The sequence below is a fragment of the Eucalyptus grandis genome, chromosome 9 (assembly GCF_016545825.1).
Source record: "Eucalyptus grandis isolate ANBG69807.140 chromosome 9, ASM1654582v1, whole genome shotgun sequence".
In the NCBI taxonomy this organism is placed as follows: Eukaryota; Viridiplantae; Streptophyta; class Magnoliopsida; order Myrtales; family Myrtaceae; genus Eucalyptus; species Eucalyptus grandis.
The window spans coordinates 20,223,808-20,251,533 of NC_052620.1; the positions used below are offsets into that span (position 1 = coordinate 20,223,808).

General features: G+C 40.9%; 1 protein-coding gene across 1 annotated transcript; it reads right to left on the minus strand.

Moving 5' to 3' along the window:
* Positions 1-2,238: 2,238 nt before the first annotated feature.
* On the minus strand, positions 2,239-3,777 carry LOC104418525 (UPF0481 protein At3g47200). The gene has a single exon (XM_010029891.3). It carries the CDS (start codon positions 3,775-3,777, stop codon positions 2,239-2,241), a length of 1,539 nt encoding a protein of 512 aa, XP_010028193.2.
* Positions 3,778-27,726: the final 23,949 nt, after the last annotated feature.

Genomic DNA, 27,726 nt, shown 5'->3' on the forward strand with positions numbered 1-27,726 from the left:
AAGACCTTGTCAACAGCGGTGGCCCATCCCTCCCCGCCCGCGGCCCTGATGAATTTAGGCCCTTCATCTGCCGCCTCTGAGTTCAAGGGTTTGGTAGGTTTGCAGTCGGGATCACTTCGCATTATATTCTCGATTGGTAGTTGCAATTAGCTATCAATTGGATTTGATGGAATTGATATGCGGCATTTGGGGGAGTTGAAGATGGAATTGTGTGTTCTTTTTATTCTAAATTTGAGATATTCTGGTCATGGAAAGACTCATTATAGTTGAGAATTGTCCATTCATGTTTAGATAACTTAAAGAGGAAGACGATATAGATTGAACTTTTGGTGAAAGTTCTTGTTTTTAACATATAGACCCCCCATGGTACTAGTCTTTGTAGGAACTCGCGTTTGTGAAGAGACTCCAACTCGTCATGGGCGTTGAACTCCAACTCTATGAACTCCAAATCACCATGGGGATCGAACTCCAACTCGTGAGGGAGCCAAATCATGATTTGCGTCGATTTGATTTGGGGCTTAAGGTTTAGACAAAAGAGACGTCGATTTGGGAAGAAGGATGACACAGTTACAAAGACGTGAAGAGGGACAGACGAGACATTGTCATTTTTGTATAAGTAAATTATCCAAAACAAAGTCGTTTTGCGGACATGAATGGTTTTAATTGACCTAGTAGCCACATAGGAGAGAAAATGATTATGATAAATCACGTCAGTATTTTTCATTAGTCTAAATGAACGGAATTAACGGAATGACTCGAGTGCTCCGATTTTATAAGTTTAGGACTTGATTGCATTTTTTGCCAGTTTTAAAACTTATTTTTTGTGATGAATTTTAAGATTTCTGATGAACATGTCCTAATTAATTACAAAAGGCAGGGCTATGGGCTCGGTCAAGCCCATGCTAAACAACATGGAACCGAAAGGTATTTTTGGATGAGTTGGACAAGGCTGACTAGTTATAAAAACCCAATTTTTTTTTTTTTTGGGTCTAAATAAAAACCCGACTTGAGTATTTTGCGGAGAACAATTCTTTTGGGCAAGCCAGGGCCAAAACTTGGGCCCCATCTATTAGGGCCTGGCCTGAGCCCATCAAATGATCATTTCAATCACCACTAATCCCTACCGCCTCCTCCGTCGCGTTGCGGTGGGCATTCACTGCCTTGCAGCCGTCCAACACTTGCTAGACAAGTCGATGCCGCATGTGTCGCAGCAATGGGTCACGAATCTAGCAGTGTGGTGGCGTACATGTACCTGCTCCGTATCTACTTTGTGCAGGGCTTCTAGATCATTTTTTTTTGTAGAGATGATTCATCCACTCACAAGATCATTTTCATATCATGACGATAATCTTTGCTCACCTTAATAAGAAATGCCGCTTTGAAATTCATTGTAGATAGGTAAGCTTCAAACTCAAACTAACTGTACTGTTTTTTAGGAGTGACAAATTGAGAACAAATCTTAGAGAAATGGTGAGAATAGCTTAGGGGCTTAAAGTACAGAGGTGGAGCACATGTAGAAACGCAAGGCATGCCAAATTAATGCGGGAAAATGCTTCTTTCGATAAGAAGAGAGGCAAATATTTGTCTGGATTAGGGATGGATGAAGTAAAACACAGTCCTCGATCTCATGGTAACACGTGGAATTCACGTAGAGTATAACATTGATAATTGCGATATACTCGGTCTAATAAAGGCGGGTACAGAGAAGAAATACGAGAAGTCGAAATTTGCATGGGTTACCGCCCAAAAAGAGTTAGTATGGAGCTTCTTTGGGTCCAGCAGAAAGGCAAATTTTACCTTTTTTTTTTAATAGATGAGCTGTCTTTTTCTTATTTCACAGCCATTTTCTGCACCTTTTAAAAGAATGCTTTAGAACTGTAGCCTAGTTTCATCGGAATACGTTAGATTCGTCATGTAATTTAAACATTTAATAGCAGTAAAAAGGCTGAAAGACCATAAGTGGAAAGTTATAATTTGACAAAAAAAGATCATAAGATGGTTTTCAGGAAATTCATTACCATATTAAACTCAAAATTGCGTGACAAATATAGTTCATGGAGTACAAGTTTACCACAAGCACAGTTTCTCTTTCACTAGGAGGCGAGATCATTACATCTCGAGCATTCATCTGCAAATTGGCTACTAATAGTCAATTAGCCAATATTCTAATTCCTAGATTTTCACCAGAATTTAATCATTCCTAAATCATTCATAAGATAGTTTCTACTATAGGAGAAATCAAGAACCCTGCCTATAGTAGCCATAGACTCCATAGAAGGTCTGAGTGAAAGTAAGCGCGAGCAAAATGAAAGCAGCAATGACCGAAATGATTGACCAGGGATTACTGAAGTACTTGTGCTTGAGGCTGGCTATCCAGCCATTCCACCTATTGCTGTAGTATTCATTCACCTCCTTAGACAGTCCACAGAGATAACTGTCTTTTATGTCGAAGGCCACCTCCTGGCAAAGCCGGTTGAAGAGGTTGGCGACGTCGGCATTGCTCCCAAGCCAGTGCTCAATGATCCCACAGGAGTGGAGGTGCCCAACGTCCTCGGCGGAATTGATCAGGTTGTCCATGAAGATTACGTACGAGGTGATGTGGTTGCCACAATCGAAGTTACACTGCTCAAAGGCTATCAAGTTGAGGAAGCGTGATCTCGTCCCATCGTGGATAACAAGCTGGGGGATATAAAGGACCCCGTTCTTGAACTGGATGTCCCAGAACTTGTCTGTCTTCTTCTTTTTGAACTCAATCCCGGCTTCCCAGAGCTCGGTCACGCAGTGGATGAGCTGTTGCCGCCTCTGCAACGGCCTCTGGTTCCCCACCCGCTTCTGGCTCGGGTGTAGGAGGCTCCACCGATACACTTCGAGGCAATGGCGCTCACATTGGTCGGATACCAAGTCGATAGCAATTCTGTTCATGCTAACCTCAGTAAGATGATCGTCTGTCGGTCGGGTATAGTTGAAGAACTGGAGCGCCAACTTGGCCGCGAGCCCCTTCTGGTTAGGATCACCAAGCTGAAGGCCGAGAAGCCGGTCGAGTATGAAGAGCGGGATCTGATTCTCAAGCATGATCATGTCCCGCCGGATCTTGTGCATCGATCTCTGTGTTGAGAAGACGGAGTCATTGCGAGGGTGGCCCAGTTTTTCGAACCCTATGGTGGTGAACCCCAGGAACAGCTCGATCACAAAGCAACCATCGAGAACCATCATATTCACGAAATCATCGATGTTCATGGATTTCAATCCCTCGTAACAGCCGCGAGCGTCCTGTTCAACCTCCCTCACCGAGTCTAGATAGAAGTCACTCTTGTGCTTAGTGCGCCAAAGGATGCGGTGGAGGCAGCGCAACTTGTGCTGCTCCATATGGCGGAGGTGCTCCTTACCGTGGTGGTACGGCCCAAGGGAGACTATCTGGGGGACCCAGGCGTTGTCCTCGCCGTCCTTGAGATAGTGCGGGATCCGGCAAATGGAGGGGTTTGGCCCCGGGGACTCCACGTCTTCCCGGCAAAGTTGCTCAAGCTTTTTGATGGAGACGACCCACTCAGGCTTGGTAGGCCTCGGCTTATCTTCGGCGACCTTTTTGCCCTTGGATGGTTCTTGCTGTGACTCGGGAACCTGGTGGTCCTCAGGCTGTTGTTGTTGGTGGTGGTGAACTATTAGTTCTGTGGATGCATTGGAGTTCGATTTCTTCGGCAGTACAGATTGCACAGCTTCTCCGAGCTTGAGAGGGATTGAATACCAACTAGCGAGCTTTTTCTTTAAAACGGCGAACATTTCTTGTGAAGAATTGTTGTGTGTTTCTCTCCTGGGCTTTTTTTTTCATTATCTTGGAATTGATGCTTTCTCAGCCGAAAAGAGAGAGACGAGGGACTGTGTTGTCCAGGGAGGATATTGGGAGAGAGGAGAGATGTATCCAACATCGAGATTCAAAGGGATCTTTATGGTGCTCTAAGCCTCTGCGACGTCACGTGGATTTCGTCATCCCATTCATAAGCTGTCACCGAGGGCGAGATGATAGACAGAATGTCCCACCTTAACCATGCCAGGTATAATTATTGGACTGACTTTTTAGGGAATCGGCCGCCTGACGATCAGCGTGAAACACATGTACATGTATAGATCACAATTCACAATTCACAACTCCCCGGCCCCCGGGCCCCGGGGGTGGGCGGCGGCGGCGGGGGCGATTGGGGTTGTTGTTGGGTTGTTGTTACATCATACAGTATGGTTGGGTCTTTATTTTGCCCCGCTCAGCCTTTGAAAATCAACTTTCCTAGGCCAGAATAATTTAATTGTTAACGGTAGATAGTAAAATATAAGAGCATTTTGCATGCAGGAATGGGCGATAATGCCTCGCTCCCTTGAGAATGGCGTTAAAGGATGGCACGATAACTAAAATCTGAATAAATAAGAACTCGTTTTACAGCTTCCGAGAGAGATGCGTCTTTTGAGTAGATAGAATGGGCTGAACTGGATAGAAGATGAACGTGTGTGATATAAACAATATGATATGACAAATACTATATAGTTAAACCTGTTAAACGAGTGGGTTGGATTGGGTTTGGGTCATGTCATAAATAGTCTGATCTAAATCAATCCATTTAACCTGCTTATGACCTATTTATCGTAATGCAAAATTTTTGTTCCATACTCAACCCAACCCATATTTGACCTTTACCCAACTCATCTAACTAAATTTGAGAAAGCTTATTTCTTATAATTAAAAAAAAAAGGTATTGCTAAAATACTTTTCTATTTTTATAATTTTTTAAATTGAATTTTTAATTATTTTTATTTTTAAAAACGAATTTGTTAATTATTTTTCATTTTTATTTTTAAAGAATATGATTTTTCTTTTTCTTTTTCTTTTTTTTTTTCCTCTTCTTGACCCACCACCACCACTACAACAGACCGACGACAGGCCACAAGCGAGCCTCCAACTAGCTAGGCCGACTCGACATTGGCAAGCTCAAGGCTCGTGAGATTAGCGAGGCTCGAGCCTTGCTAGACATCGGTGAGGCCTTCGCCTTGCTGGCATTGAGCGAGCTCGAGCCTCACCAAATATCAACGAGGCCTCCTCAAGCCTTACTTGGCCGGTCGCCATTGTCGCCTTGGCCACCGGCTAAGGAAGGAGGAAGAAGAAAGAAAAAAGAAAAGAAAATTGAAATATTAAAAATAATTATAATTTCAATTTCTATAAAAAAAAAATATTTTTATAAAGTTAAAGAGGGAAGAGAGATTGTGACACTTTAGTTGAAAATGGCTTCTAAGTTCAACCCATTTAAAACTCATTTATCTTAAACCTTCAATTTTTAAACATATTTAACTAGATTTTAAAAAAAATAAGTGATACATACATGACACATTTATGATTTAAATGAGTCATATATGGGTCTAAGACCCATTTTACCATCTCTATGTATAGTAAAGGAGTGGGTCATTCTTCGATGACTTTGAATGTTTGGCCTCACGTGTTTGGACTTGAATAAGGGGGTTGAAAAAATATCTCTACTGAGCGAGTCATTAGATAGGCATGGTGGTGTCTAATCCCAATTCCACTAACTATTCACACTTCATTGTTAATGTGATTTATTAATTCGAGAATGACTCGGGGATTAGGATTAGCCAATCAAAAAAGAACAAAAGAAATTGCCTCACATAATTTAACTACTCCGATTCAACATACAAATCCAATCATGTGTCTAGATTATCCGTGTTCACGTAGAATTAATTTTACATAAAAAAAAAAAAAACTACCATAGTGCTTTGAAAGATTATTTATCTTGTAGTGATGACTCGTCCACCCACAATTATTCTAACATCAATCTCATATCATGGATGTGTGTGAATAAGGAGATGGATTGAAGTTTTTTCAGCTTGATTTGGTGGGAAAAGAACTAGAAGGAGTCATTTTAGGCCAGAGCGACAAATTGCCCTCACCTTACTAGGAGATGCCCCTTCAAATCCATTTTAGGTAGGTAAGCTTTGAGCTCAAATTAATTGTAATTTTTCTCATAAGTGATGAGAGTAACTCAAAAGCTTGAGACATAGAGTGAAGCAGATTTAGAGGTCCCAGACATGCCAAAATTAATTATACGCAACAACGGAAAAAATGCTTCTTTTGATAAGGAAAGAGAATTACTTATATATTCAGGTCAAACTGATCAAATGAATTACAACTCTTGAAGTTGTGGGTCCACACGTGACGCGTTGTATCCTATCCAATGAATTCGAGTCTAGAGGAGAAATTGGTGAAGGAGAGGAGGGAGACCAGCACATTCCCATATCATATCCCCATTTTGCCAGTTGTTTGAATTTCGTCAAAAATGGAGGCTGCGGCTCAATTAAGTGAATGGAGAATTTGCTGCAATCACGGGGGCATTGTTTACACTGTGGGCAAGTCAATTATGTCTTTGGAAGCAAACGAAAAAAGAAATCATTTATATAAAGTAAAAAAGACCTCTTATTTTTCTGAACCATAACTTTTTTTCTTCGAAATATATACTTCATGAGTTATTTTGGAGATATTCTATTAATGGATAAATCTGTGGATTAATAAATTTATCTAATCTCTAACATATGTTGATTTTAAAGTTTGAATCTTTTTAGTGTAATAAACAACCTAAAAAAAATATTAGGATATTTTTCTCTTTCTATATGTGTGTGTGTGTGTGCAATTGCTTCGATTATTTTTTTTTTAAATTGTTCTTTTAAATAATAATTCTAATATTTCATGCAAATAAGTTTTTATAAAATCTTTTAAATGTCAAATTTTCGCACACACAACTTGTGGGTGTATGCTTTTGTTAGTAATAATACTAACAAAAGATATTCATCTCGTAATTATCCTCAATTTCTCTTGACACTTAACTAATTCCCTTGGTGATTTTACACAAATTTTTCAACAAGATGTGCCTAAGTGGGTCAATATACAATCTGTCCTCATCATGGTGCTTCCCGAAAGCTTAATAACATGACAACGACTAGAACTTGGAATCTTGGAATAAATGAAGACAAGAAAGTCTTTGTCTAGATCAATTTATTTGGGGCTTCATGAAAGCCTAATAACATGATTGGAATCTTGGAATCAACAAAGACCATAATGTCTTTTCCTACTTCAATTCATATTCTTTTACAAAGGATAACCAATTAGTCAATCTTAGGAATGTTGGAATAAACAAAGACTAGAAAGTCTTCTTTTAGATTAATTCACACTCTATTCATAAATAATAACAAATTAATCAATATTTTTTTTTTTTTCTTGATGCTTAAAGTCAAATTGCTTTGCTGTCCCTTATTAATTGTTCATCCATCATACTAATCAAACTAGCAACCTTTTAGATATGTTTAGAATGCAAGCAGTCCCTCAGGCGTAATAGCAGCCCAGATTCAACATAAAATTGGAGTGCCGACATTAGTTAAAAGTGACTAATAAATAAAGAGTGTTAAGATCCACCCGCTAATTCCCCTTGGACGTACAAGCTTGCACTAGATCAATTCGATTTCGCAGCCAGGAACGAAGAGAAGATAAGACGGCCGTTTCGGACTTTGGGGGTAAAAAGTAAGGTAAATTATGAGCATGCGGGGCCCACTTAGATAAAAGAGAGTGCGAAACCTCCTCCGTCAATGTCATGGGAGGCCGAGCCAAAGCAAAGACAAGAGGAAATGGGTCCCACTTATGCCAACGTGTCCACCCAATCGTCAATCACACTTTCTACGTTCCTAAATTTCCTTCTGTCTACGCCGGAAGTGCGCATGCGATGCCGGCGACCCCGGCCGACCCACTCCCCTCCGTCGCCAGCCCTTCCCGGTGACAGCAGGGAGGTGGCGGCGGCGAGGGGTCAGCCCTCATCCACCCGTTCGACCTCCCCCTTTTTTTTTTAAATTTTCTTAATTTTTAAAATTTTAAAACTTTTCTTATTTTTAAATTTTTTGAATATTTTAAATAAAATTAATTTAAATCTAATTTAATTAATTTTTATATCATTATTTACACGTAGACACAAAACGATGTTGTTTTTGCATTTTCTCCACCACGTAAGCGTGCAAAACGACGCCGTTTTGGACCAAACTCGCCGAAAAGTCGCCACGTCAGCCATTTGGCCAGATTTTTGCCGGAGTGGCACTTAAGTGTCCCATTTAACTTCAAAAATGGCACTTAAGTGTACCATTTTAAAGTTATGGCACTTAAGTGTCCATCCGTGCCAAGTTATGGCACTTGGGGTGTACTTCTGCCTGGGTATAGATGATTGCCCGTTCCATTAACGAGGAGCTAGCGTAAAATCGATTGAGACGGTCCAAATACCCAAATGATTTGTTCTTTTTTTTTTTGGTTCCAAAAATCGTTTGTACTTTATCTGTGTGGGGGATTGCACCTTTATGAACTGCTTAATTGAAGCACAAATTAAGAATTAAATTCGCAAAGATTTTCTTTAGGTGTTCATATAACTCATGCATGAAATACTTTCTTCCTTGCTGTGTCGAGAAGTTTTTTTTTTCACATTGTACTTATATCATAGGACAATAGCACGTAAAAAAGATGGCCAATAAAGAACATGAAACATGTTGATTGTAATTAATGGAGAAATGCTCTATTTACTGAGTTTGCCATAAATTTTGTTGACCGATTTTGACTTATCTAGAATTACTTGAATGTGATGACATCATGCAAGATGAATATCTCAATTGTGCATCCATGCATACGAGATTGTTTTAAAGAATCATGTTTTTATCCTCCCCTTTCCTTTAATCACTTTTTTTTAAGGTGAGTTACAATATAGACATTATCCATAATTATAATTAATTAGTCTGGTTGTGGATTATGATTATAATTGGTAATCAAGCAAGTCAAGGCAACGAGGAAGGATAATATAGTCCTTTTATTGAAATTAATAATTCAAGGATAGTGGGGGCTCGCATCATTTTGTGAGCACCTTTTTCCAAGTTGCACTCACCAGGCTCAAGGATCCAAGGTTGATCCACCTTTTTATTTTTTTAATCCTCCTGTTTCAGTTAATGTACTTTTACTTACTATATTCAATGATTTGCATAAAAAAAAGATGGTCAATAAAGAACGGGAAACATGTTGATTGTAATTAATGGAGAAATGCTTTGTTTACTGAGTTTGCCATAAATTTTGTTGACCGATTTTGACTTATCTAGAATTTTACTTGAATGTGATGACATCATGCAAGATGAATATCTCGATTGTGCATCCATGCATACGAGATTGTTTTGAAGAATCATGTTTTTATCCTCCCCTTTCCTTTAATCACTTTTTTTTAAGGTGAGTTACAATATAGACATTATCCATAATTATAATTAATTAGTCTGGTTGTAGATTATCATTGTAATTGGTAAATAAGCGAGTCAAGGCAATGAGGAAGGATAATATAGTCCTTTATTGAAATTAATAATTCAAGGATAGTGGGGGCTCGCATCATTTTGTGAGCACCTTTTTCCAAGTTGCACTCATCAAGCTCAAGGATCCAAGGTTGATCCACCTTTTTATTTTTTTAATCCTCCTGTTTCAATTATTGTACTTTTACTTACTATATTCAATGATTTGCATCAAATTCTAATTTAGCTTAAAAGAAGAAAAGGTCACTTGATTTGTGCTACGATGGGCCCTTAATGTTGAATCTTGACCCATCGACTTTCTTTCTCTCTTTAGTCATAGAGTAGATCTGCGATTCTACGGGCCAACTTATTGCAAATTTGCCACTACATAATTTCTTACCTCATTCTTTCTAGTCAAATTCTGATACAACCACCCTCTTTTGAAGTGCTCATATAAGATGTTTTCAATCCACGAGAAAGAACTTGTTAGATAATACTTTTTTACGAATGATTTAGGTGTTTCGAGGAAAATGAGAGATTGGGAAAACATTTTTCGAAAAATGATTATTTATATTTTGAGTTCATCTAACCAATTTTGATTGAAATCACTAACGTGGACACTAGTTGTCCTACGTTGTATTATTAATACTGAAGTGGATAATTTTTAATTTTTTTAATTATTTTCAAATTTTTAATTAATTTTTCTCTCTTTTCTTTCCTTCTCTTTTCCTTCTTTACTTTTTTTTTTCCTTATTCAGATCAACCATAAATATTTCATCATTTACTTCAACTTTGAATTTGGAAGCCTTAGAATGCAAAACCTAGGCTTCATTTCTTCCTTCTCAATCTTCAATCTGATTCTTGAACTAATCACTTCTTGGCTTTCCTAATATGTTTTCACCATAAGTAATTTTTTTTATGCCCTTTAACTTATCAACAATGGGACATCCCCTTTCTTTGCAGATATATGTGTTGAATATCTCACTCAAATTGTTCTTGATAGCATTGTAGTTTTATCCACACTTAACAAATGCTCTACAAAAGTGTTCAGGATCTATCTCATGAAGTCTTCATATACACGAATAGACTCTTCATTTTTATTTTTTTTGTGGCTATGTTGAAATCGGCCTCATATGTCAATTATGCAGCTCTCTAGCAGCAATTCCTAAATGTTTCTCTCTTGTGTAGTGAGTACAATTCCTCTAATTTGCTTGTGGGGAAAGTTTAAAAACTGCATTAAAGAAGACCCTACAACATGTTTATTGGACATGCAAATAAGTCAGTCTTCTAGCAACAAAATACATTTATTAGTAAAGCTTGTGCACAATCTTACCTACTATTGGTCACTAATGAAAGTCCAGCCAAGATCTTGCCCTACTTTCAAGTCTTTTAGTAGTGGCTCAAGGAACCATATCCAAGATTCTTTAGGCTTAGCTTCAACCATAACCCATCCAATTGGAAACATTTGATTGTTTCCAACTCTGCTAGTAGCACAAGGTAACATTCCTTTGATTAAACTCTTAATAAAGCATCCAGGCAACCCAATTACTTGTCTGCGGCCTACAAGAAAACCCTCTTTCAATTCTTTGAAGCCCACATGAAATCTCCTGAACATATTATATCATCCAACTTCTAGGTCAAATGAGCTATTGTGACTACATCAAATCAACTAACTTTATGAGACTGTTGCAACTTGTATTGCTCAATAAATGGATGTTTGATTATCTCAATAGCTTTAGCAATCATTCTGTAACAAAACCTCTTATTCAATGTCAATGTCCACATCTCCATTGCATCTACTTGCATTTGTGATGCCGTACACCTCAAGTTAGCTCTAATTTTAGGTAAGAACTACTCCGCAAGCCATACATAAATTGCATTCTAATTTCTCCTGCTCCTAGGGCAAGTATGTTTATTTCCATCATTCTTGATGATGGAAGTCTTCTTACTAAGCATCCAACTAGCAAAAACTCTCCATTTATAGCCACTCATAGACCTGATAGCAATCTTTTTTGTTTCACTCTTCTTCCATCCAAAGTTAAGTCCGTTTAAGATTGCATAAAGTTGTACATCTTTCTTGAATTAAGCATGTGAGGGAAATTGCATCCTTACTTTAAATTGTATTTTTTTATACTCACATTTGGGGCCATATCCGATGGTTTTGGGTCTTATTTGCTCACTGACTTCTTCATATCCATTGGAGTTAGGAGGGCTCAAATTTTCATCTCCTTCTTCTGGATCAATGTCTCCATCGATTTCACCCTCATCCTCATTTTTAGGAATGTAAGCGTTAACTATATTAGTAGTAGCAATGGCATCAGTCTCTCTTCTTATTCGCCTTGCAAGAAAGAAATCATTGCTACCACCACTAAGAACGTAGTCATCATCACTTAAGGATAATGTACTAGGATCTTGCTATGGTTTTATATTACTGTTGCTATCATCACTCTTGCTATCATCCTCATCAATATTACTACCACTAGTATAAGAACCACTACCATCACAAAGAGCAACTCCTTCAATATATACTTCCATTATACCAAAACTTAATCCTAGATCAACCAATTCTAGCACTTGATCATTGTCGCGACCTCTCTTTTTTTCGGCGCCCGATCGGGGCGGGCGCCTTGCGGAGGCTAATGGTTTGGCTAGATCTATTTTGTGTAACCCGAACTCTCCCAAGTCCACCAATTCACGACTTAATGGTCCATGTTTTTAACTTGTAAGTTAATTTTAAAAGGAGTCGCTACTAATCAATTTGGAGTGGGTCGATAAGAAACCCAAGCGAAATATTGGGAGAAATACTCGCTCTTGTGCAACCAGAGAAATTAGGATCGGGGACTTGATTACACTAGTTAATCACTAATGCTCTTTCGGTACCTAATCTTGTTTAAACCTTGAGGATTTGGGATATTTTAGGGATTTTCTATGCATTTGTGGGGAAAAAACAAATTTTTTATCTTTTTCTATTTTTGAAAATAAAAGGGATTTTTGGATTTTTTGAAAATATAAATCATTTTTGGATTTTTCTGACTTTTTGGCTTTTTTTTGGGAAAATATGGCCATTTTTGATTTCTTTGATTTTTTGGAAAATAAATTATTTTTAAAATTTTTTATTCTAAAATATTATATTATGTTATGATATTATAAAAACGAACCGGGTCGGGTTCCCGGGTTGGGACCGACCCGGTTCGTGACCCGCGAGACTGGACGAGCACACTTGAGTTCGGCCCGGATTTATTCTTTTCTTTTTTAAAAAAAAAACAAGGCCCAAACCAATTTTTGCCCACTTTATAAAATTTTCAGGCCAACATCTACCCAGCCCACATGCGCGGGCCCGACCTAGGTGGAAACCCTACTCGAGTGAGGAGTGCCCGACCCGGCTTTTGACCCGACGGGCGCCTCTCTCCACACTCGTGTCTTCATGGCCCTGATGGAGGGGCTGGGACGGCGGATCGGCGGCGATACAGAGGACAACAGCGGTGCGGCGTGGCGGCACGGCGGCGATGACGGGTGGAGATGCAGAGGGGAACGGCGGACAGAGCGCGACCGAGGACTGGATCCCGCGGTGGCTCGGGGCAGTGAGGAGGGTTTCAAGCGGAAACAACGACGGCCAAGCGGGGTTGATACCTGTTTGTGGAGAGGGTATGGCACAGCGGCATTGCTAGTCGGCGAGATGGCGTTGTTAGTGGTGGAGGCGGCTGCCCAGAGCGATAGACGCGACGGGGCAGCGACGGTCGCGACGGTGGGTTGTCGTCTTCCCAGATTTGGTCCTCCTCTCTCCGGCTCCTCTTGCTCAAAACTCCACTCCTCCAACCAAATATGAGCTTGCTCGACCTCGGCCCCCCTTCTGAAGTCTCTCAGTGGGAGGTGAAGTCTCTCAGTGGGAGGTTTCAAAGATCTGCAGCCCTCGATCCTTCGCTGCTTCTCTGAGTCTCCTCTTCAATGGAGGTGGTGCCGGCCTATTTATAGGCGAGGGAGTCCGGTCGATGGAGAGGTTTGGCTGTCGATCCTCCGTGTGTCGACCGGCCCTGGTGTGGCAGAACCGGCATCACCTTAGCCACCCACTTGCTTGCTTTGAAGGCACGTCCCATCCGTCACCAATTGGCCTATGCGCATCGCCAAAACCCTAGTTGCCGCTCTGCACGTGTGTTGCAGAGGCATGAAGGGAGAAGCCAAGGAGGAAGAAGACAAGGGGGGCATGGGCCGGGTTAGGTCGCGGCTAGGCCTCGCGGACCTGCGTGAAGGAAAACAAAAGAGGAGAGGGGTTTGGGCTCAAGAAGGCCTAGCCCTTGTGGCTGCTGGCTTCTGCTTTTCTTTTTGTTTTTTCTTTGCTTTTGTTTATTTTTTGTTGTTTTTATTATTTATTATTTATTACTTGAAAAAAGGAAAAAAAAATTAAGGCATAATTAAAAACCTAATCAAAATTTAGGTGTCAATAGATGCCCCTCTTTGAATGTGAGTTTGCAGAGGTTGCATTCAAAGGCAAATTGATACCTAAATTTTGTCTATGCAAATGTAGTAGATTATATCTTATTTGGGGCAAAGTATCCTATGTAGAAAAGAGCAATATAGCATTACACATACTAATACGAATAAGAAGATACCTGTAGTTACTTACCGAGAGTGAGTGAGATAGGGTGCAAACCCCGAGTTTGGCAAGTATCAAGGCATCATCTTACCTGGTAACATGAGGAAATTGCTTTTCTAGGACCCAAACATTTCTTCAGTCGCCTTAACGAGAAATCACTTTTCCAGGACCCAAACCTTTCTTCGGTTGCATGTTAGAGCAATTCAAGAAGGTCTCCCACCTCCTGGTAATTGGGAATATCGAGGACGTACCTCGCATATTCATGAAGGTCTCCCAGCTCCTGGTAATTGGGAATATTGATGACGTACCTCGCATATTCATGAAGGTCTCTCACATCTTGGCAATTGAGAATATCGAGGACGTATCTCGCATATTCATGAAGGTCTCTTACCTCCTGGTAATTGGGAATATCGAGGACGTACCTCGCATATTCATGAAGGTTTCTTACCTCCTGGTAATTGGGAATATCGATGACGTACCTCGCATATTCATGAAGATCTCCCACCTCCTGGTAAATGGGAATATCAATGACGTACCTCGCATATTCATGAAAGTCTCCCACCTCCTGGTAATTGGAAATATCAAGGACGTACCTCGCATATTCATGAAGGTCACCCACCTTCTGGTAATTGGGAATATCGAGGACGTACCTCACATATTCATGAAGGTCTCCCACCTCCTGGTAATGGGGAATATCGAGGACGTGCCCTGAATATTCATGAAGGTCTCCCACCTCCTGGTAATTGAGAATATCGAGGACATACCTCGGATATTCATGAAGGTCTCCCACCTCTTGGTAATTGGAAATATCGAGGATGTGTCTCGCATATTCATGAAGGTCTCCCACCTCTTGGTAATGGGAATATCGAGGACGTACCTGAGATATTCGTGAAGGTCTCTCACCTTCTGGCAGTTGGGAATATCTAGGGCGTGCCTCGTATATTCGTGAAGGTCTCTCACCTCCTAGTAATTGGGAATATCGAGGACGTACCTCGCATATTCATGAAGGTCTCCCACCTCCTTGGATATTCATGAAAGTCTCCCACCTCCTGGTAATTGGGAATATCAAGGACGTACCTCGCATATTCATGAAGGTCTCCCACCTCTTAATAATTGGGAATATCGAGGATGTGTCTCGCATATTCATGAAGGTCTCCCACCTCTTGGTAATGGGAATATTGAGGACGTACCTGAGATATTCGTGAAGGTCTCTCACCTCCTGGCAATTGGAAATATCGAGGGCGTGCCTCGTATATTCGTGAAGGTCTCTCACCTCCTAATAATTGGGAATATCGAGGACGTACCTCGCATATTCATGAAGGTCTCCCATCTCCTTGGATATTCGTGAAGGTCTCTCACCTCCTAGTAATTGGGAATATCGAGGACGTACCTCGCATATTCATGAAGGTCTCCCATCTCCTTGGATATTCATGAAGGTCTCCCACCTCCTGGTAATTGGGAATATCGAGGACGTACCTCGCATATTCATGAAGGTCTCCCACCTCCTTGGATATTCATGAAGGTCTCCCACCTCCTGGTAATTGGGAATATCGAGGACGTACCTCGCATATTCATGAAGGTCTCCCCCTCTTGGTAATTAGGAATATCGAGGATGTGTCTCACATATTCATGAAGGTCTCCCACCTCTTGGTAATAGGAATATCGAGGACGTACTTGAGATATTCTTGAAGGTCTCTCACCTCCTAGCAGTTGGGAATATTGAGGGCGTGCCTCGTATATTCGTGAAGGTCTCTCACCTCCTAGTAATTGGGAATATCGAGGACGTACCTCGCATATTCATGAAGGTCTCCCACCTCCTGGTAATTGGGAATATCGAGGACGTACCTCGCATATTCATGAAGGTCTCCCACCTTTTGGTAATGGGAATATCGAGGACGTACCTGAGATATTCATGAAGGTCTCTCACATCCTGACAGTTGGGAATATTGAGGGCGTGCCTCGTATATTCATGAAGGTCTCTCACCTCCTAGTAATTGGGAATATCGAGGACGTACCTCGCATATTCATGAAAGTCTCCCACCTCCTAGTAATTGGGAATATCGAGGACGTACCTCGCATATTCATGAAGGTCTCTCACCTCTCGGATGGTTGCCGACGCTTAGAAGGGCTGGAAAACCTGGACGATGGTGGGTATTTGAAAACAAAGGGATAGTTGAGCAGTCACGAGTATCCATACTGTGGGGACAACCCGAACATGTCGAGTGTAAAAAAAAAAGGAGTAACCGAACGGTGGCCGGTACTCAAAGACAATGGGATACTTGAACAGTCACAAGCATCCAAGCTATGGTGACAACTCGAATAGGTCGAGTGTCGATAAGAGGAAGTACCTGGACAATGGTAGGTACTCAAAGATAGGATTTTTGAAATAATGGTAAAGATATGTTTACCTGATAACATCTCTGCTCTCTGAAAGTTCGTATGCTATTTGCACAGTATGCACTCATGATTATATATGCTATGAGCTCAAATGAGATTCATGCATGATAATTTTGTCAATTTTGTATCATCTGATTTCCACTAGAGAAGATTTTGAAAGACAACCTTCATTTAGAATGTAGATGTCTTAAGCATGCTAGATGAGGGACCTTCAGTCTGAAAGGACTTTTTGCTCACTCTCATGGAAAAGGCTATCCTGACCATTGATGCAGGATTTAGAAGGACCACACTATCTCATTGTCATCATGTCAATAGGGGTGCGAGTATTCTCTCAAACGGTATGACTTTACCAATGTGAGAGGTCTTTATCAAAACTGCGATGAAGTCTTGGTCAGCGGCTCATTAAAGGGGACCATCAAGGTCGAAGCTGATGGATGAAATGCCGCACGATCATCTCCGGGTTAGCAAGTCAAGAACCCTGCGAAAGGAGATAGAGTAATCTTGCTCGTACTTCTTCGAGAGATGCTTATGTACATATGAAATCCTACATTAATTGAAGTGCCTCTAGTCTAAAGAGACTTTCACAATGGGATGCAATGTAGACTTGACTCATGTATAAAATGGTGAGAGTTGGTGATTATCTTGACATTTGTCACCGGTCTTTCTTCTCACTGTCAGATGGAGGTTCTTTGGACCACCACAACAACTTTTTCTTAGTTGTATTTTTGACTGGGGGGCATTGGCCTTACTTTTACCAGGCGCACTGCTCTTTTTTTTTTTTTTTATGCCCCTACTTTTCATTCCAGTTCTTCATTTATGGGCATTGACCTTGCTCTTACTAGGTACACTTTGCTTTTTTATACCCCTAGTTTTTTTTTTTTTCATTTTTGTTAGAGAAACTGGCCTAGGCAGGTTCAGGCACGACACTGTTGTTAGACTCTTGAGTCTTCATCTTCAGCTAGCGCTCTAGGTTATGCTGCTTAAATGGCAGTAACTTCTGTTTTGCCTCAATGTGATGGTGAAATTACAGACTCAATTAGTTTGTACAATGAATATAAGTGCATAGAGAAATAATTGCTCTTTGTCATACTAGGGCACTTAAATTAACACGAGTGTTCATATGCAATAAAGACACTCGAAGATTGAAGTGCGAGCAAGAAAATTTATATCCCCTTTCTCACCTTGTGATGCTGCTGCGCCTCCAATCTGCCCTAGTGCGGGGTGGCTCTTAAGGGGTGTAGGACAGAAACTTCATCAATGTAAGGAGCTCAAAAGGGTGAGCAATGAAATGCCTCTCACTGTTTTGGTTATCGTACCATTCGCGAGAAAACTCTTTACCCTATAGTCATGGAATCTTTTGCACTCATCTCACAGATGTATAGATGGGGGGGGGACTGTATGTAGGACATGGCTTGCCTTTCATCATTCTGATGTGCCTCATCTAGCATGCTCAATCAATCCTGTATTCTTCATTTAGCTGTCTATTCTAATAATCCTTGGTGGAATCGGTGACTTAGATAGACAAAATCATCATGTAGAATTCATTTGGAAACGACATGCAACATTTTAAATATGATAGAGTTTGGACTCTCAAAACAAGTGAATGGTTTCGACTCAGAAAAGACCCTATTGACAACTTTAGAGGTTAACATAATGGTGTTTCCAAATATGTTAAATTTTGAACATCAAAATGGTTCTTCACAAAGGGATGTCGATGGTTGTCCCTATGAATAAAGAGATGACACAAGAAGGATCTGTCAAGGTTGGGAATCTGATCCTTGATTTGACGGGCCTTTATGCTTTTGCCCCTCTCATTGATTTGTTTTCCACATCTTTGACGGTCAGGTGATCTTTCCCGGTTTGCAGATGATGGTGATCCTTGGTTTGTAGATGATCGAGTGGACCTGGAGTAAGAGGAGGATACGAAGTCCTACGTCCATCATTTTGTCAGGTCAATTATTCTCCTTAATTTGCTTATGGATGACACGTCTTTTATACGAAGTCAGGTGAATTCGATACGGGTCACTTGATTTGCCCAAATCAACCATTAAGTTTGGCTCTTGAATCCTTATGCTTCCTGCCAATTAGGAGGAATACGTCAAAAGTGAATTCAAAGAGGGGGGTATTGGAAACGATACCAAATTACTTTTTCTCTAGAGTTTGTATTTGCTGACTCCTAGGGATACTTGAATATCAATGACGGCATCTTTGTCTCAACACAATTCGACATTTCTTTCGATTGGTCTTCCTCATTTGTGGCCATGTATGTATGATTGATGATCGTTGATTCATCTTCAACACCTTCCTTCTGTGGAATTTTCTTCTGTCCTTGACTATATGACCATTAGCAGCATTGAGCAAAGTCATGTACATCAAAACCTCCAATTCTCTTATGGCAATGTGGCACCCCGAAGCGCCCAAGGTCACCACATCTTACCAATGAAGTACCTAAGTTCCTAGGTATATTTAAAAAAAAAAAAAAAAATGGTCCCAGCGCATCTTATTTGCGGAAACATAATCGAGTCTTACTAATTCCCCCAAACAACCATAATACAATTGCACACCATTAACCATAAGAAAAGATAAAACCACGACACTTTTATTTACATACTTTTATGATGGATTTCCTTGGGTCGGTACATCAAAAGAAAGGCCAAGACTTGTAACTACACTCGGCCATAACCCCAAAAAGAAACACTCGACCCACTATGTCTATCGTGCAAGATCCCCCATCAATTAGTGTCGGCTATCATCCCAAAAAGTTGCAGCTCTTACTCTTCACGCACGGGCCCTCACACCCATCCCGGTGCATCAGGCGGTGGCGGCGGCAACATCCCACGCATCACTCTGTTTCGACGGACATGAACGGTTATGAACTCTTGAATGACAGGGCGCTCAGCCAGGCCCACGTCATACATCATTAAGGCGCGAACTCGAATAAATGTTAGACCAGGAATGGTGGGACAGTCGATCTCCACACACTCCACCTCTACATCCGAAGGAAAGCTGTAAAAGACGACCCGCGTGACAGCAGGGAGTGGCATCCTGCTAATCTGAAATGTTGGTCCCCGAATGGGTGAGTACAGCCACTCAGCAGGTAAAGGACTAATAAACCACTCAATGCATCATGCAATACAATCATCACAATTATAGCATTACATGTCATTAAAGCATCCATGCACAATTTACCTTGATATCATGCACATGTCATCACACCTCATGTACATACATTATCATATAGTCATCATTATCATGTCATTCACTTACCATCATCATGTCACATGTACCATCATGCCATAGGTGCACATACATCCATGCACTCACCATCATCATGCATCCATGCACTCATCATCATCATATCACATGTACCATCATGCCATAGGTGCATATACATCCATGCACACACCATCATCATGCATCCATGCACTCATCATCATCATCATGCATCCATGCACTTATCATCATCATATCACATGTATCATCATACCATAGCTCCACATACATCCATGCACTCACCATCATCATGTCACATGCACTCATCATTATCATGCATCCATGCACATATCATCATTATGTCATGCATATACCATCATTATGTCATGCATATACCATCATGCATAATTCAATCTCAATTCCCCAATTTCATCCTTTCATTTTGGGCTGCCACATTTCTCTTTCCTGGGACCAATGTTTGCATCCCATATTTATCACTCGCACCCCACCTGGCATCGCGAGAACCATCCGGCACAATACCTGTCGGGCATCCGGCACAATATCTACCAGGCATCTCGTACCCCAACTAGCATCACGGACGGCGACGGCTCCTTCTTCCTCCTCTCTCGGCTTCCCCTTCTCTCTCGCAACTCTCTCCCTCTCTTTGGCTTGGTCGAATCCCTCAACCGGCCACTCTCTCTCCCCCTTTTGTTTCCCCTAAACTCCATCATTAGTAATGATTAAGGGCCAACCAGAATGGCCAATGCATGGGACTTTCTTTTTGCCACTTGGCAAAGCATGCAAGATGGCTTGGGCTTGGAAGAAGTGGGCCGGCCACTCCTCCCCTCCTTGGTCAATGGCCACCTCTCCTTGGGCTTCAATGGGCCGGCCTTTGGCCCACCAAGAGTCCAAGCTATTGGGCCTAAGGCCCAAACCTAATTAAAATCAAATTTTAACCTTCTTTTTTAAATACTAATTAAATCCTTATTGGACTAAAGTACTATAGGGTAAAATTAAATAACTAAACACTTAAAATCACAAATCCATATATTCTAATTCACGATACATATGGCCAAAGATAAGTCATCCTCTTCCAAGATTTATCCATTTAAACTCGGCCATAGATCTCAATACAAGACATTAATTGGAGCACCCCTATTGACTGGTAAAGAATTTCAGGATGCCACAATTCTCCCCTCCTTAGAGAATTTCGTCCTCGAAATTAGATACCACTCTAGCCTTCTTAAAACAAGTAAGGGTACTTTTCTTTCATATGATCTTCACTTTCCCATGTGGCTTCTTCCATATCATGATGTCGCCATAATACCTTAACCAGAGGGATCTTCTTAGTCCTAAGAATTTGCTCCTTCCGATCTAGTATCTGTATAGGCTCTTCGATGTACCTCACTTTCTCATCCACTTTAATGGCTTCATGATTGAGTATGTGACCAGGATCCGGCTGGTACTTTCTCAGCATCGATACATGAAACACATCATGCAAATTTCCCAACTTAGGAGGCAGCGCTAAACGATAAGCTACATCCCTTATCCTTTCAAGTATCTCAAAAGGTCCGACAAATCTAGGGCTTAACTTACTTTTCATCCCAAATCGAGATATCCCTTTTGGAGATACCTTAAGGAATACATGGTCTCCCACACTAAATTCCAAAGGCCATCTACGCTTATCTACGTAGTCTTTCTGTCTACTTTGAGTTGTTCTAAGCCTTTTTCTAATAATTTCAACAGTCTCAGTGGTAACTTGTACCAGTTCAGGTCCTGTCAATTTCCTTTCACCTACTTCATTCCAATAGACGGGAGTCCTACATCTCCTTCCATATAATGCTTCATAGGGAGCCATGCCTTTACTCTTCTGAAAACTATTATTATAGGCAAACTCCACCAAATGCAATCTTTCATCCCAATTTCCTTTGAAATCAATCACACAAGCCCTTAATATATCCTCGAATGTCTGGATTACTCTTTCTGTTTGTCCATCTGTCTGGGGATGAAAAGCAGTACTAAACTGAAGTTTAGTTCCTAATGCAATTTGAAGACTCCGCCAAAAGTTCGAAGTAAATCTTGAATCTCGATCTGAGGTAATAGTTACCGGAACACCATGTAGGCATACTACTTGACCTACATATAGATCCGCATATTTGTCCATTGGGTAGTCCATGCAAACCACTAAGAAATGAGCCGATTTAGTCAAACGGTCCACTATAACCCAAATAGAGTCATGACTACTTGACGTCCTTGGTAATCCTTGTATAAAGTCCATCGTTATATGCTCCAATTTCCATTCTGAAATGTCTAATGGTCTTAAGAGTCCTGCGGGTTTACGATGCTCCGCTTTTATTTGCTGGCACATCAAACATTGAGAAACATGCTTAGTCGTATCTGCCTTCATACATTCCACCAAAACTGCTAACGTAAGTTCCTATACATCTTTGTACTGCCCGGATAGGATTTCCTTCTTTAATTCTTCATTGTCAGGAACACAAAGTCGTCATTGGCATCTTACCACTCCATCATCAAAGACTTGAAATTCTGGTCTTTTTCCTAAAGACACTGCATCTTTCACTTTCATAATCTCCGGGTAAGACTCTTGTAAGATTTTAACTTTCTGAATAATTTCAGGCTCAATCTTTAATGCACTAAGCATGCCGGTAAGACAATCTACTTTTAATTTAAATTCTGAGTCTGTAACAGACTTTAACAAGCTCCATTCCGCCATTCTTAAACTGGCCATCTCCATAGCCAACTTACAACTAAGAGCATCCGCTACCTTATTCACCTTCCCTGGATGGTATCTTATCTCACAATCATAATCCTTTAACAATTCCATCCATCTCTTTTGTCTCATGTTCAACTCCTTTTGTGAGAATAAATATTTCAAACTCTTATGGTCCGTATAAATCTCAAACTTTTCCCCATATAAATAATGCCTCCATATCTTCAAAGCAAACACTATAGCTGCTAGCTCTAAATCATGCGTTGGGTAGTTCAGTTCATGGGGTTTCAATTGTCTGGATGCATAGGCTATGACCTTGCCATGCTGCATCAAAACACATCCCACTCCTTTGTGAGATGCATCACTATACACTGTAAAATCAAGAGCCGAGGTTAATTTCCTTTTAAGCTCCTAGAAACTCCTTTCACATTCCCCATTCCATTCAAACTTCACATTCTTTCGGGTCAACTTAGTTAAAAGACTTGCCAGTCATGAAAATCCTTCAATAAACCTCCTATAATAACCAGCCAGTCCTAAGAAACTCCGTATTTCAGTAGGTGTTGTCAGTCTCGGCCAATTTATCACCATCTCAACTTTTGCCGGATCTATTGCAATTCCTTCTCCTGATACCACATGCCCTAAAAATATTATCTGGTCCAGTCAGAATTCACACTTACTAAATTTGGCATACAACTTATGCTCTCTCAGAGTTTGCAAAACTATCCTCAAGTGTCTCTCATGCTCCTTAGGTCCTCTTGAATGTATCAGGATGTCATTAATAAAGACAATTACAAACCTGTCTAAATAAGGCTTAAATACCTTATTCATTAGATCCATAAATGCGGCCAGTGCATTTGTCAATCCAAATGGCATAACAAGGAACTCGAAGTGTCCATAACAAGTCCTAAACGCAGTCTTAAGGATGTCTTCTTTCTTAATTCTCAGCTGATAGTATCTCAACCTTAAGTCAATCTTAGAGAAGACTGAACTTCCCTGGAGTTGGTCAAAAAGATCATCAATGCACAAGTGCATTGATCCATTTTTCTTTTTCACAAATAAGACTGGTGCACCCCAAGGTGAAGCACTTGGTCTAATGAATCCTTTGTCAAGCAACTCCTGTAGTTGCACCTTCAATTTCTTCAATTCGACTAAGGCCATCCTATATGGGGCTTTTGATATAGGTCCTGTTCCAGGCATTAATTCAATTTCAAACTCAATTCTCACTTTGGCGGAAATCCGAACAATTCCTCAGGAAATACATCTTGAAATTCATTAACTACCCGAATTTCATCAATCTTAAGCTCTTCCTTAGTATAATCTCTAACCATGGCCAGGTACCCTTGACATCCTTTGTCAAGTAACGCACGGGCTTCTATTGCCGAAATAAGTGCTACAGGTAGGTGGGTCTAACCTCCCAGAAATTCACAACTAGACTGATCAGGTAAGGTAAATTGGATTACTTTCCTATAACAATCCATCTTGGCCCGATACTTACGAAGCCAGTCCATTCCTATGATAGTATCAAAATCATACATGGCCATTACAACTAAGTCTATTCCCATATCCTTTCCCCCCATTGTTATCTTACAATTTCCACACACCAGCGTAGACAATAACATATCCTTTAGAGGCGTAGAAACACAAAGAGGCGTCTCAAGAGGCGTAGTTTCTATCTTATTCAACTATCTATATCTTTCAGGCACAAATGAATGCGTAGAACCCGTATCAAACAATGCATATGCCTTTTTATCATTTATAAGGATCGTACCTGAGATAACATTTTTGGAAGCTTCCGCTTCCTCTTGGGTGATCGCATACACTCTTCCTTGTACTGGTGGCCTCTGGGGATTCCTTGGTAAGTTTGGCCTAATAGCATTCTGTCGTGGCTGCTGCACCGAGCCCATACTCGCGTGCGACCTTTCTTGTGGGCAGTTTCTCTTAATATGACCTATTCGTCCACAACTATAACATTTCGGTTGCCCATTGCAAGGTCATGGGCCATGTCACTCATTACACCTTCGACACTCCTCATTTTGATAAGGTGTCCTTTCCAAATTCAGGCTACCCCTGCCTCTTCCAAAGTTCCCAAAATTTCCCTTCTTCTTAGACTCCAAGGTCTGACCTTGACCTGCATAGGGTCTCTTACCCCGTCTCACATCACCAAAAGACAATGGTTTCTTATTCTCCAAATGTTCCCTTACCAACTCCTGCTCCACCAACTTTGCCATTTCATAGATCTCATTTTAATCTCTTATATTCAAAGGCACCAGTTGTTTCCTGATATTAGTCCTCAACCCTTTCAGAAACCTCTTAGCTTTCTCTTCTTGATCCTCAATTAACCTAGGAGCATATCTAGACCGTTCAGAAAATTTTGTCTCATACTGGTCTACTGTCAGCTCATTTTGTTCTAATTGAACAAATTCAGTAATTTTCCTATCCTTAGCACAGTCAGAAAAATGCTTTATGTTGAAAGCTCTCACAAACTCTTCCCATTAACCTCGCACTGGTGGGAAGATTGTGTCCTCGATGCTCTCCACCAAAACTTTGCATTTCCCTACAACTAGTACTCTGCCAAAGTTATTTTCTTAGCAGCAGTGCAGTCCAACAACCTGAAAATTTGTTCCATTCCATCAATCCAATGTTCCGCCTCCTTAGGACTTCCCATTCCACTGAACTTAGGTGGCTTCAGCTTAAAAAACTATTCCACTAGTCCTTGAGTACGGCGTTTTGCTCCAGGTTGTTGCTGCGCTTGCCTTTACATCAGATTTCCAATATTGGCAAATGCCTGCAGGATATCTTCCATTCGGGGTTCAGCCCTAGCAGCAGAGGCTTCAGCCCTCAATGGATGAGCACTTCCAGCTCGCACCATGACTCTCCTGCAATTTCCAAGTATTGCCTCAGGAATAATTTGAGACTCACTGTCTCCATTCAAAGCAACTACTACTACTACATAAGTAACATATACATGTTACTGGTACCTAAAGACAACTCATATTAAACTACTAGGGATCTACGAGTGAATACTCATCACCCGTTATTCAAAGTTAATAAATTATTCCATTTTATATCCTATGGTGTGCATTGTCATAATGTTCCTCAATTTCCAAATGAGGTTCCTTATCACTCCACCTATGACCATTGCTTTGATACCAAAAAGGGGCGATGTGGCACCCCGAAGCGCCCAAGGTCACCACATCTTACCAATGAAGTACCTAAGTTCCTAGGTATACATTTTTTTTAAACGGTCCCAGCGCATCTTATTTGCAGAAGCATAATCAAGTCTTACTAATTCCCCTTCCAACAACCATAATACAATTGCGCACCACTAACCATAAGAAAAGATAAAGCCACGACACTTTTATTTACATACTTTTATGATGGATTTCCTTGGGTCGGTACATCAAAAGAAAGGCCAAGACTTGTAGCTACACTCGGCCATAACCCCAAAAAGAAACACTCGACCCATTATGTCTACCATGCAAGATCCCCCATCAACTAGTGTCGGCTATCATCCCAAAAAGTTGCAGCTCCTACTCTTCACGCGCGGGCCCTCACACCCATCCCAGTGCATCAGGCGGTGGCGATGGCAACATCCCACGCATCTCTCCGTTTCGATGGACATAAATGGATATGAACTCCTGAATGACAGAGCCCTCAGCCAAGTCCACGTCATACATCACTAAGGCGCAAACTCGAATAAACGTCAAACCAGGAATGGTGGGACAGTCGATCTCCACACACTCGACCTCTACATCCGAAGGAAGGCTGTAAAAGATGCCCTGCGTGACAGCAGGGAGCAGCATCTTGCTAATCTGAAATGTTGGTCCCCGAAGGGGTGAGTACAGCCACTCAGTAGGTAAATGACCAATAAACCACTCAATGCATCATGCAATACAATCATCACAATCATAGCATCACATGTCATTAAAGCATCCATGCACAATTTACCTTGATATCATGCACATGTCATCACACCTCATGTACATACATTATCATAGAGTCATCATTATCATGTCATTCACTTACCATCATCATGTCATATGTACCATCATGCCATAGGTGCACATATATCCATGCACACACCATCATCATGCATCCATGCACCCATCATCATCATGCATCCATGCACTTATCATCATCATATCACATGTACCATCATGCCATAGGTGCACATATATCCATGCACACACCATCATCATGCATCCATGCACCCATCATCATCATGCATCCATGCACTTATCATATCACATGTACCATCATACCATAGGTGCACATACATCCATGCACTCACCATCATCATGTCACATGCACTCATCATTATCATGCATCCATGCACATATCATCATTATGTCATGCATATACCATAATGCATAATTCAATCTCAATTCCCCAATTTCATCCTTTCATTTTGGGCCGCCACATTTCTCTTTCCCGGGACCAATGTTTGCATCCCACATTTATCACTCGCACCCCACATGGCATTGCGAGAACCATCCGGCACAATACCTATCGGGCATCCGGCACAATACCTGCCAGGCATCTTATACCCCAATTGGCATCACGAGGCATCCCTCAGCATAATACTTGCCGAGCGTGCGGCTCCCCCACTCTCCGAGCATCTCGAAACTCCCGAGGACCCTCCGGCATCCGGCCATTCAAGGCCACCGGCCAACCGGCCGTACCCTTCTAGCTAGGCATCCCGACACTCCCGGGGCATCGTCGGCTCACACCTCCAACGGCCTTCTCACTTATCTTAATTCACATCTTCAATTATAGTTCAATTTTAACATGGCATGTGATGTGATGGCAATCAAGATCATTCTCATCCTTTGATTCATATATGCATTTCCAATCATCATCATGCACGCAGCAAGACACAATCATTCATAACAATACAATTCATGGAGTCCATACAATTTAGAATAGTCCATATATCATGCCTTTTTGAAGTTTATTAAATTCCAGCTTGTACAATTTTTGAAAACATTTAAATTAAATATCCATATGATTCTCAAAAATCATAAAATCGGGACATGTGATAGACAAGACAATAAGATAACAATTTCATGAAGAAAACATGCCCAAACGAGTTTCACACAATAAGATATAATTCACACAAATACAGCATGTAATTTCGGATAGAAATAGATTGCGCAGTTTTTGAAATAATTTGATTAAAATACCCGAATGACCTCCGAAATTATGAAATTTTACCAGGTTGTAGTTAAGACCCTAAAGTATATTTTAGAGGCAGAAATCTAGGCCAAATTCGCTCTAGAAAATTTTCTATAGGCGTCCGAGGCTCCTGTTTCTAGCACCGAAACGTCCAGTATAGCTATCTCCGAAATATCGCTTTTTCACCTAATTATCCTTCTTCGTTTCCTTGGAAATTTTGATATGTTGCGCCTCAAGAGGTCCCCTACAACTTTAATTAAGGGATGTAAGTGAAATT